Here is a 17,570-nt window from a genome sequence, read left to right on the forward strand (position 1 = left end):
TTAATCACGCCTCATCACACTCATCAGTGAGCTTTAATCAACCCTCTGTGGGCATCAATCATCTCCAGGGAAAAAGGACAAAAGTTTCTCAAGGGGTCAAAGGTCAGCGTTTAAACCTGTTTAGCCTTGGAGCAATGAGGAATTAGCATCGTTTTAAAAGACAAAGAAACTGATTACTTCACAGTCGCCAGTAATTAATTTGATCTGATTAATTAAAGCTGCCATTCAAGCGAAACATCCTCGAATAAATCCTTAAAAAAAGGCTTATGATTAATTAGTGATTTGATTTTTGAATCGGGACAATAATAGCTGTAAAAATGTGCAACATGAGTCACGTATTTTTAACTTTTTAAATCATTTTTTTGTTCCCCAGGTTGTATTAGTGGGGCAGGAGTTTTGTTTGTTTTGTCTCTTTTTCGCTCAAAATGTTCTCGTTACGCTCTGTAAGTATTCGCCGATGGCCACATCAGACATTTCCTCACAAACAGAGCCGCACAGTTTTACATCATAACTGTGACCGACACACAGGAACAAAGATGAAGTATTTGGATCTTCTGTGAGTTCATTTTGAGCATCTGGTGATTTGATTGTTGAGGCTGATTCTTAATTAACGGTTTGTCTGCAGGGACCTGGCTCTTACATCTCCAGGTTAAGTGTTTGCCTGTTAATTAGACATAACAGAGATCAGAAAACGGGTCAGACAAAAGACAAAATGGAAAAAACAAAAATGCATTATGAAAATAAAAACACAAAATTTATGTTGTTTTTACTTTATACATTTGTTTTTATGTTCACTGCAAACCCTTTTACTTTAGAGACTTTATTTCTTGTAACTGACCTGTAGCAGCCTACCTGTAGTACCTTCACAGCCCACCAGGCGGACCCAACGCACACTTTGGGGAGAATCAAGAGTAAGCAAACAAAGCAAACAACAAAGAAAGAAAGATAAAAATGACCTACTGGTTTTTCTACTTTTCCATAATATCTGCATTATTGAAGGTTCACGTGCGCTTGATGTTTTTTCTCTCGGATCTTTCTCTTTTAAATCATCTTCATTTCAGTCAGAATCAAACCGAGATCACTAGAAACTGATAATTTATCACCATTCAGTTTATTTCATATCCACAAGAGGGCGCAATAGCTTGTGTTTGGTCATCCATCAAACAGCAGAAACACAGAAACGTATGAATTACTTGTTGCTATCAGCAACACTGACGCGACTCTTAATTAAATGTGCATTTAAGCCTCACACAGACACGCATCAGCTAAGTTACGCTATTTCCCTCAGTTTTATAAACCAGTATAACTGTTTTATTACAATATTGCCTGTGTTATAAACAACACTGTAATGGGATGTACTTAAAGTGAAGGAGAAAACGCAGGCTAGTCTTACATGAGTGGATAATTACGACCATTGTTCGGATGAGCCTTAAAGTGAACATTTCTAACAGCATTATATCATCAAATTGTCTCCAGATGCATTTGCATAATAGTAATCGTGGAAAAACCCTCAGTCCTCCTTTTATTTCCACTGTCACACTGATCAGAGAAGAGCAGGTAAGCTGCAGATAACACCTGTGTGATGGGCGAGATAATTGAATCACACACCCGTAGGAAAACAATGCTGAGGTGAACTAAAGCCCTCCCACTCTCGCCTTGAACTCGTTTCCTTGGTCGATTAAAAGCGTCGTTGGGAACCAGAAGTGCACAACACCTCAAACGCATCAGCCGAGGAAGGTCGGAGCAAAGCAGAACAAGAGGAAACCGAGCAGCAGCACAGCAGAGAGAGAAGAGGAAGGCGCATGAAGTGGTTTATTTACGACTGTGACGGGGAGGCAGGACAATGAAATAACAGAACAGAGAGTGGATTTTGAAATAATACAGTATTTGCGATCAGACTGTGCTGCAGTGATTTAGAGGACCCCAAGAGGAGCAGAGAGGAGCTGAGGAGCCTCTGGAGAGGGTGAGTGTCCCCCCCCAAACTGCTGCTTGTGTTTCATAATGATTTAAGTAGAAGTGTTAATTCAGGAGAGTTGTTTTATCATGCCTGGCTGCTTTTACGAGTGAGTAATCTGAGATCTTTTACATGAAGAAATAACTAATTAGAAACCCTCTGATGTGTTTCAGATGTTTCCACAGCTGCCTTGAAAACATAATGATACTTTTTATTATCGCTGCTTCATTAATCTGAACTGTTACTTGTGTCCCGTTGCGTAAACAACAGGACTTCCTGTATCCAGGATGTGACCTTAAGTAGCTCAAAAAGAAGCCTACTTATCAGCAGCTTTTGAACTTTGCACTTTCTGTCTGCAAGAGCTTCGCCTCTGAGCTTCTCCGGCATGCTTCACGTCCAATCTGCTGTCCTCCTTCTTTGCAGTGACTCCTTCATCAAGACACGTGCTGCTGCTCCTACTGCTGCTGTTGCCACGAGGTATCTGAACTTCACAGCCTCTCTTACATTCTCCTCACAAAAGCTTCATGCTTCTGTGAGTCTGTGTCTGTGTGTGTTCATATCAGGCTTTCCATGCTTGAGTCTCTCCTGTATCTGAGTTCCTTATTACTTACGAGCTGTATCCAGTTTACGATCTTTGGATCGATATCTTGCATTTATGCTTCTCCGTGTACCTCTACACCTGACGTATACTTATTTATATGCGCTGACTTTATGAAAGAGCCAGAAGCCTGAATGATCAAAGTGTAAATACTGTAAATAACTACACTTTAAATTGGCATTAATGTAGTGAAAACACTGTCATTCAAAACAACACTAGCAGTTCATGATATGTAAAGAGATTGTGTAAAGCCAGATTATTGAACCTGCTGCCTAACGTGTCTGCATCATCATCAAATTGCACACATGCTGACGATAATGAACTTTGGAAAACATGTGACCTGTGGCCGCTGTGCTGACACTGAAACTCTGCATATGCCGGCGTAGGTGGATCTGGGAGTCTAAGTGTGAGTCTTAGTCAGTGATTCTTTCTCTGCTTGTGGTTACCAGCGAGAAGCCGGTGTCTGAGGCACGCAACGTGTTTGCTCCCCTCCCCGTCTCTCTGTAAATACACTCAACCTTAAAAGGCCATTTGGTGTGCGGCCTAATGGCCCTCCAATCCCAAAATCCCGCTCTCGAATCCAACCGTGTCCACACTCGTTGTGCGTTGTCTTTTCTGCATGTTTGTTCTGACATTAGTGCCTCTGGCATGCGAGTGTGTTTTTGTGTGATCGGATCGGGACAACGCGAGTATTTGCTGTGTGTCTGAGTTGTGACAACATCGCTGATATGACCCCTGCGTGTTGCCTTCACAGATGGCGGGAGATAAACGAAGATAGCTCGAGGAGGAATTTTCCAATCTTCATCACACAGCAAGGCCAAACAAACCCTCTTATTTTGTGACTGTTTTCCTTTTTAAAATAAATTAAAACCACCAAACTCGAACAATGGCTTCTCACAGCCTCATCCCGACAGAAGAGCCGTCCAACGGCGGCCCCCCGTCAGAGAAGTCAGATGACTCGCAGGAGTCCATGAAGCTCAAGAAGGAGATCTCCCTCGTGAACGGAGTATGCTTGATCGTGGGGAACATGATCGGCTCGGGGATCTTCGTCTCGCCCAAGGGCGTCCTCATCCACAGCGCTTCTTATGGTCTTTCCCTGGTGGTGTGGACCATCGGCGGGATCTTCTCCGTGTTCGGCGCCCTGTGCTACGCCGAACTGGGGACCACCATCACCAAGTCCGGGGCCTCCTACGCCTACATCCTGGAGGCCTTCGGGGGTTTCATGGCCTTCATCCGCTTGTGGACTTCGCTGTTGATCATCGAGCCCACCAGCCAGGCCGTTATTGCCATCACGTTCTCCAACTACATGGTGCAGCCCATCTTCCCCACCTGCATAGCCCCGTACCTGGCCAACAGGCTGCTGGCTGCTGCTTGCATATGTAAGTACACATCTGGAGACTGAAGATGAGTCAGTGCGTGAGTGCGTGAGTGATATCCAGTGTCAATAATGCCTAATAATCTGTGTTACAGCCGTGGTTTCACATCTATGACAGATCACGTGAGCTGCAGAGACTAGAGAAGTGAAAAATGGTGGCAGTCGGTTAGAGTCAGCAGGTCTACAGCAGAAACACTCACTAACATCTGATTAAAGAGGAACCGATCCACCCTAAAATCATCCATTTGGTAGATTAAGTGGGAGGAAAAGCCACTTTTTACTCAATCTCAGAGCAGTGGCTTTGGAAAACCTGGTATGGGCTCATCACACAAGGACATGAATCACAGCTTTTCCTTTTTCTTCCTGTAAATGTAGAAAGATCAAATCTACCACGAGATAAAGACTACGCAACTGCACACTGAGTCAAAGGTGCAGAGAGAACTTGTTAATATCTTCCAGATAAGCCCTGATAACAAATATATGTCCTCCTTTAAATCCATTGACCCACCTAAAAGGTGGGCGCGCAACACACACACACACACACACGCTTGAATGCGTGCACACACACACACACACACTTTTGTGCCACGCACCAGTAAGCAGAGGACGACAGAGAGGCTGGTAGCTATGAGGTAAAGTCCTCCCTGCAGGGGCACTCTGACCTGACAAGCCTCTCCTCTGATAGCTCAGCCAGCACATGAGTGAAGCGCTTAAACAGCACCACTTCCTTTTAAGTGAAGGCAGTGCAGTAAATGTAAGTGCAGCTGCTGTAATGAAGTCCCTCTGTTTCATATTCACCTTCACCCTATTTCACTCAAGACTAGAAAAGAAAGGTTTTAGACATGGCAGTGCCGAAACTGCTCTGACAAGACAACATGTAAGTTCTGTTTTATAAAAATTATGATAAAACACAAGAACAAACAGCTTGTAGTGCAATGAGGTCATGTGTAGACAGAGAACTGGGATGGGGGTGAATGAGGTCCTGGGTTTGAATCCACCGGCCACCCGGGGCCTTTCTGTGTGGAGTTTGCATGTACCTGTGTGGGGTACAGCATGCTTCCTCCCGTAACCCAAAGATTAGTTTAATTAAACTAACAGACCACATGTACAGATGTGAGTGTGAGCGGTTCCCCGTTTCAGGGCGTACTCCACGGCAGCCGAGGTAGGAGCCATCGTGACCTTGAACTGATTAGCAGAATAAGATAGACAGTTGTGATTTCAGTACCTTAACATGACAGATAAAAACATTCAGATTATAATAAGTGAAAGTTTACATCCTGTGTAATAATTTACTATCGAATGATTTGAGTTGGACTGAGTATTTAAAAGTCTGGTTGGGTCAAAGTGTTTTGCAGTGGAAGAATTTTGACTGATTATCTCAGATGTCGTGTAACTGTATAACTTTATTAATATGCGCGGGCCATGCTTCTATAAAACGTCCAAATTTTGAGTAATTAGGTCATTGTGTGTGCAGTTTTTATCTATTCTTGTCTCTGTGATGTCAAAGTGAGAGGAGACATCTTTAATATGGTCATTTCAGATACATTCAGCTCAGTCCACATCCACGTACTGTTCAAACGTTTTGTTTGTGAGGGGCGGTTATCAGAAGCACGTGAACTCAGGTGTAAAGTCCGCCCAACCCGTACTCAAGGTCATCGTCTGCTAACAGCTACGCAGTCTTCAGCATCTCTGTATCACTGGCCTGCCTGTCTCTCACACCTGATCTCAAACCTCCACCTCTGGGTGGCACAGCCTCCTCCTCCATCACTCATCCTTGATCGCCTCCATCTGAGGCATTGTGCTCTGCTGTGTTTGAACAGGCATCCTGTTATTACCCTCTAGCTGTCAGTGTGGTGGAAGATGATGCATTCCTGTTTTGGTCTGAACTACAGCAATTAATTTACATTCATTAATAAAAAGATTCGCTTTCGCAAAACTGAGTATTACACGCTATCAATGGAGATAGTAATTTTTACGATGTCCCGTGAACTAGGCGGTCCCTTACTGATAAGGTGCCAGAGTCAGAGAGCGTGCGTGAGAGAGATAAGTGACAGAGAGGAGCAGAAAAACATGTTTTCCAACACCATTAATGCTGATCAAGGTGAAGGAGGGCAATAAGGAAGAATGCAGCAGGGACCACTTTACTTATCAGGACCAGAGGCTGTAGGTCAATAAGTGCCAATCGTGACAAATCTCCAACCTCAGGCCGAAACATACAAGCTCATCAGAACAGATCGGTGCTTGTTTAATTATTTCTTCTTTCAAGCTTTTAAACTTGGTCTCACTTCCATGACCGTACATGTGTGTATTTCAGTATGTGTGTGTTATGTGCTGCACTCAGCTGTTTCCTTGTCTGACAAACAACTATCCGGTCTGCTTGAGTCAGCAGCAGTGCTTCCTTAAATCAGCCGCTCTCTCACATGGAAACACGCTGGCACAGACACAAACACACAAACACACACAGTTTAAAGAGCAAATGTCTGTTGCTGTGCGAGTCTGTGTTTGAATGATACGTGTGTGTTCATGTGTTTCGCTCCCTCGCCTTCAGGTTTGCTGACCTTTGTCAACTGCGCTTATGTCAAGTGGGGAACCCGAGTCCAGGACTTCTTCACCTACGCCAAAGTTATTGCTCTCATCGCCGTCATCATCACCGGCCTGGTGAAGATCGGACAAGGTGCTCAAACACATCAGCAACTCACACACATTTTTTCTTTTTCTCGTTTTTCTTTTTCTTCTTCTTCTTTCGTCTTTTACCCTGTCTCTGTCACATCAACACTCTGCATGTCCTCCTTCACTAAATCCATAAAAAAATTATCTGCTTTTATAACTAATATAAAACTGTTAAAGAACAATCAGATAAGATTGTTATGTGGAGGGTAGGAGTTTAATTAGGTTAACTACATGACGCTCACACAGTGCCATGCTGTCACTTCCTTCTAGGTCACACCCAGAACTTCGAGGGGCTATTTGATGGCTCATCTCGAGATCCAGGAGCCATCGCTCTGGCTCTGTATTCGGCTCTGTTCTCCTACTCTGGATGGGACACCCTCAACTTTGTCACAGAGGAGATCAAGAACCCAGAGAGGTGAGTTAATACGCATGATGTCACATGAACCATTTGCCACTATGAGCATTAAATCATCCCATCATATGGGAATTAAATTACTTTGGTTTCAAATGTATAATTCCATTCCTAGACACCGGAGTATGGAAGCTCATTTCTGCCAATGAAAAAATTTTTTTTGTCATGCATAAGTCAAAATTTCAAGTTATTATCTCAAAAGTTGGACTTTGGACTCAAATTTCTGAATAAGCTGAAAATTTTATATAACATGAATTTTTGACTCACGGATGATAGAAAACATTTTCAGTGATGGTAATGGGCTTTTTAGACTTGAGACATTAACAAACAGGTTCAAATGTGACAGGTTTTTCTCTTTACGCCCAATGGCCTTTTTGACAGAACCCCAAAGTGGTTTGTGTCACTTTGTCCCAAAGATATAGCCGTTAATGACCAGCAGGGGGCGACTCATGTGTTTTTGCAAAGAAGAGAAAACTACACTTTTGGCTTCGCTGCTCTGTTACCTTATTATAAATATTTAACTCATGAGTTAATGCTTTTAATGGCTAGTTTAAGTCTTATCCCAAAAAATTAACATCTTTATTTTATAAACCGTGTTCCCCCTTTAGAGCCAATGGCCAGAATAGCAGACTAGCTTACACTTAATTTTACATTTGCAGCTATTATATTCACAATTACGTCTTTAAACATACAACAAGCAGTCTATGAGCAGTCTACTTTTCCTGAAGCATCTGGATAAAGTTCAGAGTTAAGGCTATAAAACTGAAATGATCAGTGCATGACAAAAAGTAGAGGTAGATGGACTTCTACGGCCTCCTCTTGTCTGAGTACCAAACAAAACACAGAGGTGAAAAGCAAAGGGAGGGAAAATGGGAGGAGAGGCTCTGAAGTATTCTCGTGTGTGTTTCAGGTTTATTCTTTGATTCACACAGCCAAACGCTGACCAGCAAGGCCACACATGTGATTAGATCAAAAGCCTTTCTCAGAGTTCACAGACAGAATAAGTGACAAACACCCGCTCCTTATCACTTAATATCCTCTTGACTCAGAGACTTCAGACAAAACTCTGGATCTTTTCTCTCTATAAGAATCTCTCTGATCTCTTTTGCTGCCCTCTGCTGTTTCTCTCTCTAAACTACAGAAACCTGCCTCTGGCCATCGCTATTTCCATGCCCATCGTGACTGTGATCTATATTCTCACCAACGTGGCCTACTACACTATCCTCCCAATTCCTGCAATCTTAGACAGTGATGCTGTGGCTGTGGTAAGTTCCTCCGATCCACACTGAATGATGTAGGCTTGACATGTACGAGGTGTAGCTTTTGTTGAAGAGTTTTCCCTCTGCAGACATTTGCAGATCAGGTGTTTGGTGTGATGAACTGGACCATTCCTCTGGCTGTGGCTCTGTCCTGCTTTGGAGGCCTCAATGCCTCCATCCTTGCTGCCTCCAGGTATCTCTATCGTTCTTTAGGCTACTTTGCGAGGTCATTAAAACCAGTCAAAATAAACCAATCCTCATCATCGCTTTATTTTGTGTCTCGAAAGGCTGTTCTTCGTGGGCTCCAGAGAAGGCCACCTGCCCGACTTCTTGTGCATGATCCACGTCAACCGCTACACTCCCGTCCCCGCCCTGCTCTTCAACGTCAGTTGTTTTTTTCTTTGTTGTCTAATTGTTTCAATTTAGTGCCATGCTTTTTTGGCCCTCACCCTTACTCACCATGATTCCCGTACTTTCCTGCAGGGCGTCATGGCTCTCATATACCTGTGTGTAGAAGATGTCTTCAGGCTGATCAACTACTACAGCTTCAGCTACTGGTTCTTCGTTGGTTTGTCCATCCTGGGCCAACTATATCTGCGATGGAAGCAGCCGGACAGAAAGAGGCCTTTAAAGGTATTTAAATGAAATGTTTCAGATGTATGTGCAGTGTTACCTGTAAACAGACAATAGTAGACTGATGCTGCTGCTGAGATAGAAAAGTGAAGCCAGTGTGAAAATATAAAATCTCCACTTTTTATTGCAAAATCTTTACTGCAGCTCAGGAAATAACCGCCGGAGTGAAACAATCAGGAAAATAACTCCTGAACACATTTAATTTTTGAACTGCACACATGCTCAGACTGGTCACTGTGTACTCACAGGCTGTATAACAAAAAGGAGGCAGCCTTCAGGTTAGAAAAGCATCTAATTCTAATAAAGTTCTAATTCTTCAACCTGCATTCTTTCTACTGGCCAGCAGGGGGTGACTCCATTGGTTGGGCTGATTATAATGATTCCTCTCTCTCAATTTATGACCTACGTAAACTCTTTCGTGATGGGTCTACGACCTTTATCGCTTGGTTTAAGTCCTATTAAAAACAACATGTGCATTTCGTAATTGATGACCCTGTATTGAGTACAGCAGTCGATAAACTGGAAAAGGCTTTAAGATCCAGCATGTTTCACTTAATCACGTTGGCGAAAAGAATTTTTGAGGCAGTAATTCATCCCATCGTCTCACCCGGCTCTCTCTCTCTTTTCCTTCCACAGCTCAGTTTGTTCTACCCCATTGTTTTCTGCATCCTCACCATCTTCCTGGTGGTGGTGCCTCTGTACAGTGACACCATCAACTCCCTGATCGGCATCGGCATCGCCCTGTCGGGAGTGCCCGTCTACTTCCTCTGCTGCTACACCCCGGCTCACAAAAGACCGCTGTGGCTGCGAAGGTTCATCGGTAAGATTGGGAAGAATCCAGATGTTTTTCTGCATTATTCTGATCATCAAAGTGTAAATGCTTGACCTAAATCCTGCGTTCTAACCTCCTTCATGTCTCTTTTAGCCAAATGTGGCATGGGGATTCAGAAAGTGTGCTTCTCTGTCCTGACCGAGATGGACATCGACAAACTCGAGTAGAGACGCTCGTTTTAACGCCCTGCTGGCGGCCGGTGACGCACAAACAACAGACTCTCAGCTCAGCCTGGATCTTTGCCAGCCGCCGCTGTTGCGAGACCGCAGTGGACCAAACATTTGGGCTTAAAGCGGGATCCAGTTCTCAGACCCGTCAGCCACCACCCTGTGATGATGTTAAAGAATGTGTTAATGATGCTGCTCATAGGCGGCACTTCCCTGAAGCCAAGCGTGACTTCGGACTGTATTTAATTATGTCAACACAAGTAGTTTGTTTGAAATGATCTAAATGCAAAACCTTTTTTGATTTCACTTGAAGGTGGCCGGTTGTTGATGAAATCGGTCCAGCAGGCTGCATCTTTGGAACCGAGAGCGCTGCTGATCGTGTTTTTATCATCATTTGCTCACAGAAACAGAACAGATGAGACTGACTCCACACTCACTCAGGTGGATGAACATTCATGAAGTTTTATAATGTCAGAGACTACTGAAGGGCTATTTTTAAACAAGTGTGAAACAGCTTGAAAAAGTTGAGCTGCAAACATGTATTTATAATAAAATTACTCGTTGACAACATGAAGACAGCTGTTTGTTTTGTTGAAATAAGCAGACATACAATAAGGTTGTGTTGAGGCAGTTTACATTTTTATTAGAACACATATTCATACCCCTAACTCTTCTATCCATAAATATGTACACAATTCATCATTACTGCCACGCTGACAGCTGGTTGGATTTATCCAATAGTGTCCTTCCATGGTCTCGTCTTGCTTCCAGCAGACTTGTCTTTAGCTGATGCTGCTGCTGCAATGGGAGGTTTCTGCTCTAGAGGATTGTGGGTAAAAGTCTGTCTCAGTGGACCTGCAGGGAGAAATGAAATGAGACAACTCTTAGATAAACCACGGTGGCATCAAGTGATAAAAGTCCGGCAGCAGAACAGCAACAAATCAAACAGCTCCACCGAGTGTTTAGGAGGTGTAAAGACAAACACGTGTGGAGTCTCCCCCTACCTGTGACCTAGAAATTAATCTCAGTAGCCATCATGAGGAATGTTTCAATTCCTAAAATATATCTGGAAGATAGAGGTGGTTTGCAGGAACAGCCATAAACACGGACACACAGGTGTATCCTGTCCTTAGAGTGTTTTTAATCTTGGTGTGTGCAAGAGACAGGATGCTACAATGATGATCAACTGCCTGATCAACCTCTGTCCTTCTCACCTGTGCGTGGTGAATAAAAATAGTTCCCGTGCACTGCTGTCATTGTGACTCCTGACATTTAAGTTGTCATGAACACTTAAGTTCACCTGGACACTCCCCCCACATTAAATAAAGCACTACATTGTTGCCTTCTTCATGTCTCTTCATCGCCTCCTCCAGTCATATCTCTGATGAAAGGAAGTAAGATGTAAGGAGAGGAGATGAGGAAAGGAACTGAGGATGCACAGAGAAATGACACGAGGTGCAAACATGTGAAATGTCTGCTGTGAAATATAAGCTCCAAACATCTAGAAATCAGAAAACGGTTGCTAAAAAGCCTTTTTTTCACAACAAGCTAAACTTTGATCTTTAGAATATAAAATGTCCATATTAGTATTTATATATATATATATATATATTAACATTACTTGAAATATCACTTTCCTGCTAAATTTACAACCATCCAGCAGTAAGTCTGATCAGGTTTCACACTCAAGAATCTGTATTTATCTCTTTAAACGCTAATTTATTTAACACTACTGATTACAAGAGTTTAAAAAAAAAGTTAATTTTTATACTTCCCAATCCTTTATTAAAACCTGTCGTTTTTAAGGATCTTAAATCTTTCTTTTAAGCTTTTAAAATGCAGTAAATTCCTTATAAAGCAGGTAGTACTGAAGTAGCCACTGAATAACTGCCCGGATAAATCCCACAGAAATAAATTGTATATGTCGCACTGTTCGGTAGGTTAAGGGCACATGCTCTTGGCTGTCTGTGTGTGCATCAAAGGTCAAAGCCATTTTTACAATTTTTTTTTTTAAACAGCTTTTAAATAATAACACATGTTCTTCCACAACTACAATGGGGCTACTTAGGAACAAATACACACAACAATCAGCTCTAACCCTGCAGCTTTTCAGCACATGAATCCGTTCTCCACCTGCTCCATAACAGAACAGGGACTACAGCAGACAGGCCGACCGCCTGACAGGGTAGCTGACTGACAGGAAGGATCAGGAAGCGGGTCAGCAGCGAATAAACCTTCAAAATAAAAGCGAGTGAATTCTACTCCGATAAATTGACTGTGTCTGGTGTCAGTCTGTAAGGTGGAGGGCAAGACGACAAATGTACTTGGGTCAGAGTTTATATAAATGAGCAACCATTTCAAATAAAGTTTTTTTCTCCCTCCCTCTAAATAAAGTGAGTCATTTTTCTGCAAGGAGGAAAAAAACCCTGACAGAGACCAAAAGGTCTCTGTGGATGAGCTGAAGACTGGGACTGACCTTTGGCAGCGAGGTCCAGATGATTTTTTATTCTTCGCTCACGCTCTTCCAGCTGGTGGGCCAGCTGAGCGTTCTTCCAACCTGCAGACCAAACCAGTTCCAACACAGACAAACACAAAAACAATCAGAGTGGAAACAAAGTGCTACAAACTACAACTAGATTTATAGTCCTACTCTGTTTATCGACAGATTTATGCTCACAACACCAACCCTTTTTCATGCTTTCGATCAATCCGTCGCTCTGTGGCAGAGCGGAGGCCGGGTGCTTGATCCTTTCAGGGATCTTCAACTTTTTTCTGATTAAGGGGTGTCTGAGCAGAGCCACTTGGCACAGAGAGAAGCAGTTTGAGGTCAGCCAGTAGGTAAAGACTGCCTGAAGTTTGTACGAAGAAAAATAAAGATGTTTCAGCGATGTTTTTTATGAGAACAATAACAGATGTGAGCGAAAGAGTCACTAACCGTGGGGAAGTTGATGGTGAGAGGGAAGATGACTAAAGGCATGATCCTGAACACCGTCTTCATGGCTCGCAGGTTGGGGTTGTCAATCCCAGACTCTGCACCCAGCTGAGGAAAAAAAGATGGTGATGAAGTGGGTCAGTAATTTTTTACCATCACTCTCTTTTTGTTGCCGTGTTTCTTTTGGGAAATAAGAGATCTGAGTTCACCTCCAGGATGAAAAACATCGTTCCAGTGACGGCCAAAGGCAGAATATAAAAAGGATCTGATGCCGTCAGGTCTGCAAACCACAGCATGCCTCCTGTCTGCATGCTGGGCACGGGCAGATAGGCCATCTTTCTCAGGGCGATGAAGAAGGAGATGAAGACGGGTGTCTGAGGGTTGTGGGCAGATGAGTGAGGCCAGAGAGAAAAATGGGAAAAACAAAGCTCCAGCAAAAACAATCTCAAACACGTTGAAGCAACAAAGCAAAGTCAATGATAATAACTAGCATATCTGCAAAGGTACACATACATTTATCACTAATTTAACAGCCATGAATAGTTTCTCTGTTTTATGATGATGAATCCATGAAGCTGCTCCCCTGCACCAAACACACGCCTTTATTTTGAAGGAAGGGACATATATTTGACATATGGCTGTGTTTGTGATGTCTAAATAAAACCCTTTCAACAAAACCCGCCATGGCAAAAAGCTAGACACCAAAATCTTACTTACAAACTGCATTTTTAGTGTTTCTGTGTTACAGTCAAGATGAACTAAAAAGAACTTCTTGTTAATCATAAATGCACCTAAAAATCTAAATTCCACCTTTGCTTACACTGTAATAGCTGGGAGCTCCACATAAGCAAGTACTAAGCTGAAGTGTAAAATTTGTTTAATTAGTCTGCCTGAAACATTCATGCCAATAACACAGAAAGCTGAGAATAACTGACCTGCACCAAAGGGATCAGGAAGCCACGAAGAGGATTCACATCATGTTTCTTCTGGAACAGGTTCAGGTCAGAGTACGCTTTGGAAACTGTGACAGAACCAGAGACAGCAGCAGCAGCTCAGGATCAGCTGAATGTCTAAAGAGTGAGTATAAGGCCATGAAGAAAGAGGAGAGAACATTTACATTCAAACTTGTTTCCGCTCTGCTTGGCCTCATTCATCCTGTTGGTCAGTTTGGTCATCTCGGGCAGCACGTTGTTCAGCTTCGCCGCCTCTCGCTGGCCCTTCACTATGACGGGAAACACAGCCAAGCGAGCCAACACGGTCGCTGGAGGAAGGAAAGCAGAGGATGAGAATAGACGCAGGAAATCAAAAACAAGGCGCTTCTTAAAGAAAACTTGAGGAAAATATAAACCCAGCCTGTGTTTGGGTGGCCTAAAGTGACGCACTGATACTGACAGAGAAGAAGTGTTAAAGCATGCTTACCCACAACAATGGCTCCCCACCAGGGCAAACCCAGATCCATGTGAATGAACTCTAACATATTCTGGACCAGCCCCACTGGTGTGTGACCAGCTAGTCCAAGCTCTGCTAAACGAGGCTCTCCAGCAACGGCCTGCAGGACCTCCACTGCAGTCGGTGCCACATCAGCGACCTGCTCAGAGACCGGTTGTGTTAAAACAGGAGCAGGGTCAGCAGACACGAGAGGAAGAACAGAGCTCTCTGCTGCTGGTAACACACTGGAAACTGTCCCACCTAGGATCTAAAATGATTAAAAATGACAAAAGCACCAAATGATTGAAGTGATCACGTAGCTGAGGGATGTGGAAGATTTACTTTGGATGCAGACTCACCTGCTCAGTGACAGGCTGTGTGACAGACTCCAGGACTGGAGGACTGTTTAAAGTTTCTGTTACTGGAACTGCAATGGATCCACCATCAGGCGGGATCTGTGAATGTCAAGATAAACTCTACACATCAGTTAAGTAGAAATGTAATAGTGTAACCTCACAGGAGTTCAATTTGTTTAATTTCAGTGTTTCTATAAACTGGATCCAGTTGTTAAGATTACATCAACTTGTAATGTGTTACTGGATCCTACGCGACTCATTTCACTCTACAGTCCACCTGTGGCTGTGATAGAGGATTTAAATCCTACAGGCCACTCCCAATCCTGTTACATGAAGAGGCTAAAACATTTGACACACTTTAGTTTGACACACGACAAACACAAACCTTTCCAGGTCTTCAGGCTGGCCACTGCACTCCAGTAAAAACTCACAGACACTTTTTTTTAAACCAACATTTAAATAATACCGTGACTACTATCAGTTTACACCAGTAAGTGAGGAGGCTCAAGAAAACAGTATAAGTCAGATTAACTTTAATGTGTGAAAAAGGTTAAAGAATGGCATAGATCTAACTGTAGTGACTACATAACCTGTGTGGCGACCCACCTGTGAGCTGTTGTGTCTGATGGCCACGGCATTCACCCAGAGGAACTTGTCATGGTGTCTGCGGCCCAGCAGAGCCCTGGTGGCAGGGCTGCGGCACTCAAACACTGTGTGGAGATGTGACCTCTGGATTAACCGCTGTGTGGACAGAAGGAGGACAAAGACCTGTCGGTCTGATACACTAACTGCAGAATAACCTTTTTTTTTTCTTTTTTTTTTTTAAATAAAGACAAGAAGCAACAGGAAAGTAAAAAAATAAAGCTTGTATAATTAATGATTATATTTCAAATTGAATCCTTAGAATAATTTACTAAGCTACAAGTCTCCTGCTTCTGAACCAGTTCAGTAACAGAAAACAATATAAGATGTTAATGTTTTACAGCTGCGTCTTTTCTACATTGTGTAATAACTAAAACCAGCGCACTGAATGAACAATGGGCTGTGAGGGTGACTTGCATTGAAAACGCTACGTACAGATAAACAGAATCAACCTTTTGGGATTTACTTACCTGTATGATTGGGCATGCATCAAGACTTTACTGCAGTAAAGTGCTGCTTGAATTAAACAATGTGACTTATATAACTCTTTGGCCACATAAACTAATGCAATGTGATCCTTTTTAAATATGATCGTCAATCTTTGCATTTGTTTAACAATTACTATAATACATCCTTAATAGATACATTGACGTTTGGGAAAACATTACATGTAGTTCAAGTTAAACCTATACTGACCTCTAGAGGTTTGCAGGTGACTCCTGCAGGACATGGGTTATTAAACTTTGGCATAGTTTAAATGAGGTTAATCTATTTTCATAAAAACTCTCATTATTATACATCGGAGAGAAAAGCTGTAATGGTTCTTTATAAACTGGTAGACTGTGCAGTCACACTGATGTAGCATTACGGATTTTCAATAACATCAAACAAACTCCTACTAATTCCGTATTTCAGTGTTTTTAGCTGACCTGTCCGCGCTTTCTGGTTTAAATCCAGCTGGTTTTACAGTTACCCTAAACAGCAGAGAGTCCTGTCTTTCTTGTCTTTGCTGGAGAGCCTGTTACTGTCAAAGTCACACAGGAGGCATGATGCTAGCCGGCGAGCTAGTTAGCCGTGGAGAAAAAGCTATTTGTATCTTTGCTTCGGAAGCACAGACAAAGTACCGAACATGAAACTGTGAAGAAGACCTACGTGGCTCCAGATGTCTGAGAGAGGATGGCCGCCTCGGCTTGGTTTGCCTGTCTGTCTTAGAAAACATCTTGTTAAGCAGACCGGAGTCAAACCGCTCCTGACGGCAGCCATGTTGACATGACAGACAACCTGCTACGGAAAGCGCAAATAGTCAATTTCAATTTCAACAAGTTGCGCACATATATAAAAACACGATGTTGGTTATTTCTAACAAGGAAGTTTGTTTATTTGCATAATTACATTTAAAAAAAAGTCACTGCCTGAAAATCATAGCAAATTTACCAAGTGGTTTTGGTTTGGTCCACTTTGGAGTCCAGGATCCAGGATTATTTGGAAAGATGACCTTTTAACCTTTTAAAAACTGAGACTCAAAGATACAAAAAACAATCAATAAACAAGCCTAAGTCACATATAATCACAGTCTGGAGTGTTACAGCAATGGGTGAGACATGTTTTCACTTTGTGTTACTGATGGTCACGTTATTACTAAAGGTTGTTTAACATTTGAAATGGTCTGTGTGCTTTCTGTGGTTCCTTTACCCAGTTTAAATATTACATTAAAAATGTAATGGAGACTTTCATGCAAGAAATTGTCTGTCTCGTCTTTTACACCTCTATTTCTTGTTTAAACCATACTGAACAATCTAGATGAAGAAACGTGAAGATGAAGGATTTTCATATCAAGGAAACTGAAACACGAATGAAAATCACTTAGTGTTATTCCCATAAAGCAGAAAGTTGCTCTTTCATCGTAAAAATCGCATGACATAAAATGTAAGGTAATAAATATAATGAAACAATGATGAACAAATGAAACAAGTGACAATAACCAAAAACCAAAACAAACAATTAAAATCCTCAAACTTTATATGTAAATAACTTTCATTTTTAAGTTGATACCAGGTGGCACAATTGACTCCGTTTTAATGTACAGTTAATCATCAACACTTTAGACACTTTAAATAAAACCAAAACAAAACAAAATAAACATCCCTCAAAATATTCCTTGGAAACTGTGTCTCTGTGTCTCTTAAAATGATATTTAATGTTAATGTTAATGTCAGTAAGTGTGAACACTTCTATAAAAGCAAAAGCTCTGTCAGTTTGCTGGTCTGGAGTTTTCAGGCATGTGTTAACGCAATGCCTACACTGTAAAAAAA

The 17,570-nt window shown here is 42.3% G+C and overlaps 2 protein-coding genes across 3 annotated transcripts; one reads left to right on the top strand and one right to left on the bottom strand.

Moving 5' to 3' along the window:
- Positions 1-1,707: 1,707 nt before the first annotated feature.
- Positions 1,708-10,474, top strand: slc7a7 (solute carrier family 7 member 7). Its single transcript, XM_026162193.2, has 11 exons — positions 1,708-1,963; positions 2,378-2,431; positions 3,307-3,931; positions 6,476-6,601; positions 6,868-7,012; positions 8,151-8,274; positions 8,358-8,461; positions 8,556-8,652; positions 8,752-8,901; positions 9,538-9,721; positions 9,827-10,474. Exons 3-11 carry the CDS (start codon positions 3,439-3,441, stop codon positions 9,898-9,900), a joined length of 1,497 nt encoding a protein of 498 aa, XP_026017978.1. The 5' UTR covers positions 1,708-1,963; positions 2,378-2,431; positions 3,307-3,438; the 3' UTR covers positions 9,901-10,474.
- A 43-nt stretch (positions 10,475-10,517) lies between these two features.
- Positions 10,518-16,727, bottom strand: oxa1l (OXA1L mitochondrial inner membrane protein). 2 transcript variants are annotated; one of them, XM_026162196.2, is made up of 12 exons: positions 16,693-16,727; positions 16,411-16,542; positions 15,223-15,326; positions 14,620-14,715; positions 14,252-14,528; positions 13,950-14,093; positions 13,768-13,853; positions 13,042-13,206; positions 12,836-12,940; positions 12,587-12,749; positions 12,377-12,457; positions 10,518-10,755 (listed from the first exon to the last, which is right to left on the bottom strand). In XM_026162196.2, exons 2-12 carry the CDS (start codon positions 16,475-16,477, stop codon positions 10,631-10,633), a joined length of 1,413 nt encoding a protein of 470 aa, XP_026017981.2. In that variant the 5' UTR covers positions 16,478-16,542; positions 16,693-16,727; the 3' UTR covers positions 10,518-10,630. The 2 variants fall into 2 exon arrangements, with proteins under 2 accessions (XP_026017981.2, XP_026017980.2); XM_026162195.2 differs by having other exon boundaries at positions 15,223-15,357.
- Positions 16,728-17,570: the final 843 nt, after the last annotated feature.

The sequence above is a fragment of the Astatotilapia calliptera genome, chromosome 3, assembly GCF_964374335.1.
Source record: "Astatotilapia calliptera chromosome 3, fAstCal68.1, whole genome shotgun sequence".
In the NCBI taxonomy this organism is placed as follows: Eukaryota; Metazoa; Chordata; class Actinopteri; order Cichliformes; family Cichlidae; genus Astatotilapia; species Astatotilapia calliptera.

Excerpts from the sequence above, each read along its gene's own strand:
- slc7a7 (XM_026162193.2), top strand. The coding sequence starts at position 3,439 with ATGGCTTCTCACAGCCTCATCCCGACAGAAGAGCCGTCCAACGGCGGC. Across the intron at positions 8,275-8,357 it reads ACAGTGATGCTGTGGCTGTG|ACATTTGCAGATCAGGTGTT; the intron begins GTAAGTTCCTCC and ends TTCCCTCTGCAG. Across the intron at positions 9,722-9,826 it reads GTGGCTGCGAAGGTTCATCG|CCAAATGTGGCATGGGGATT; the intron begins GTAAGATTGGGA and ends TGTCTCTTTTAG.
- oxa1l (XM_026162195.2), bottom strand. The coding sequence starts at position 16,521 with ATGGCTGCCGTCAGGAGCGGTTTGACTCCGGTCTGCTTAACAAGATGT. Across the intron at positions 13,854-13,949 it reads GAGCGGAAACAAGTTTGAAT|TTTCCAAAGCGTACTCTGAC; the intron begins GTAAATGTTCTC and ends GTTCTGTCACAG. Across the intron at positions 10,756-12,376 it reads TCTGGACCTCGCTGCCAAAG|GTCCACTGAGACAGACTTTT; the intron begins GTCAGTCCCAGT and ends TTCTCCCTGCAG.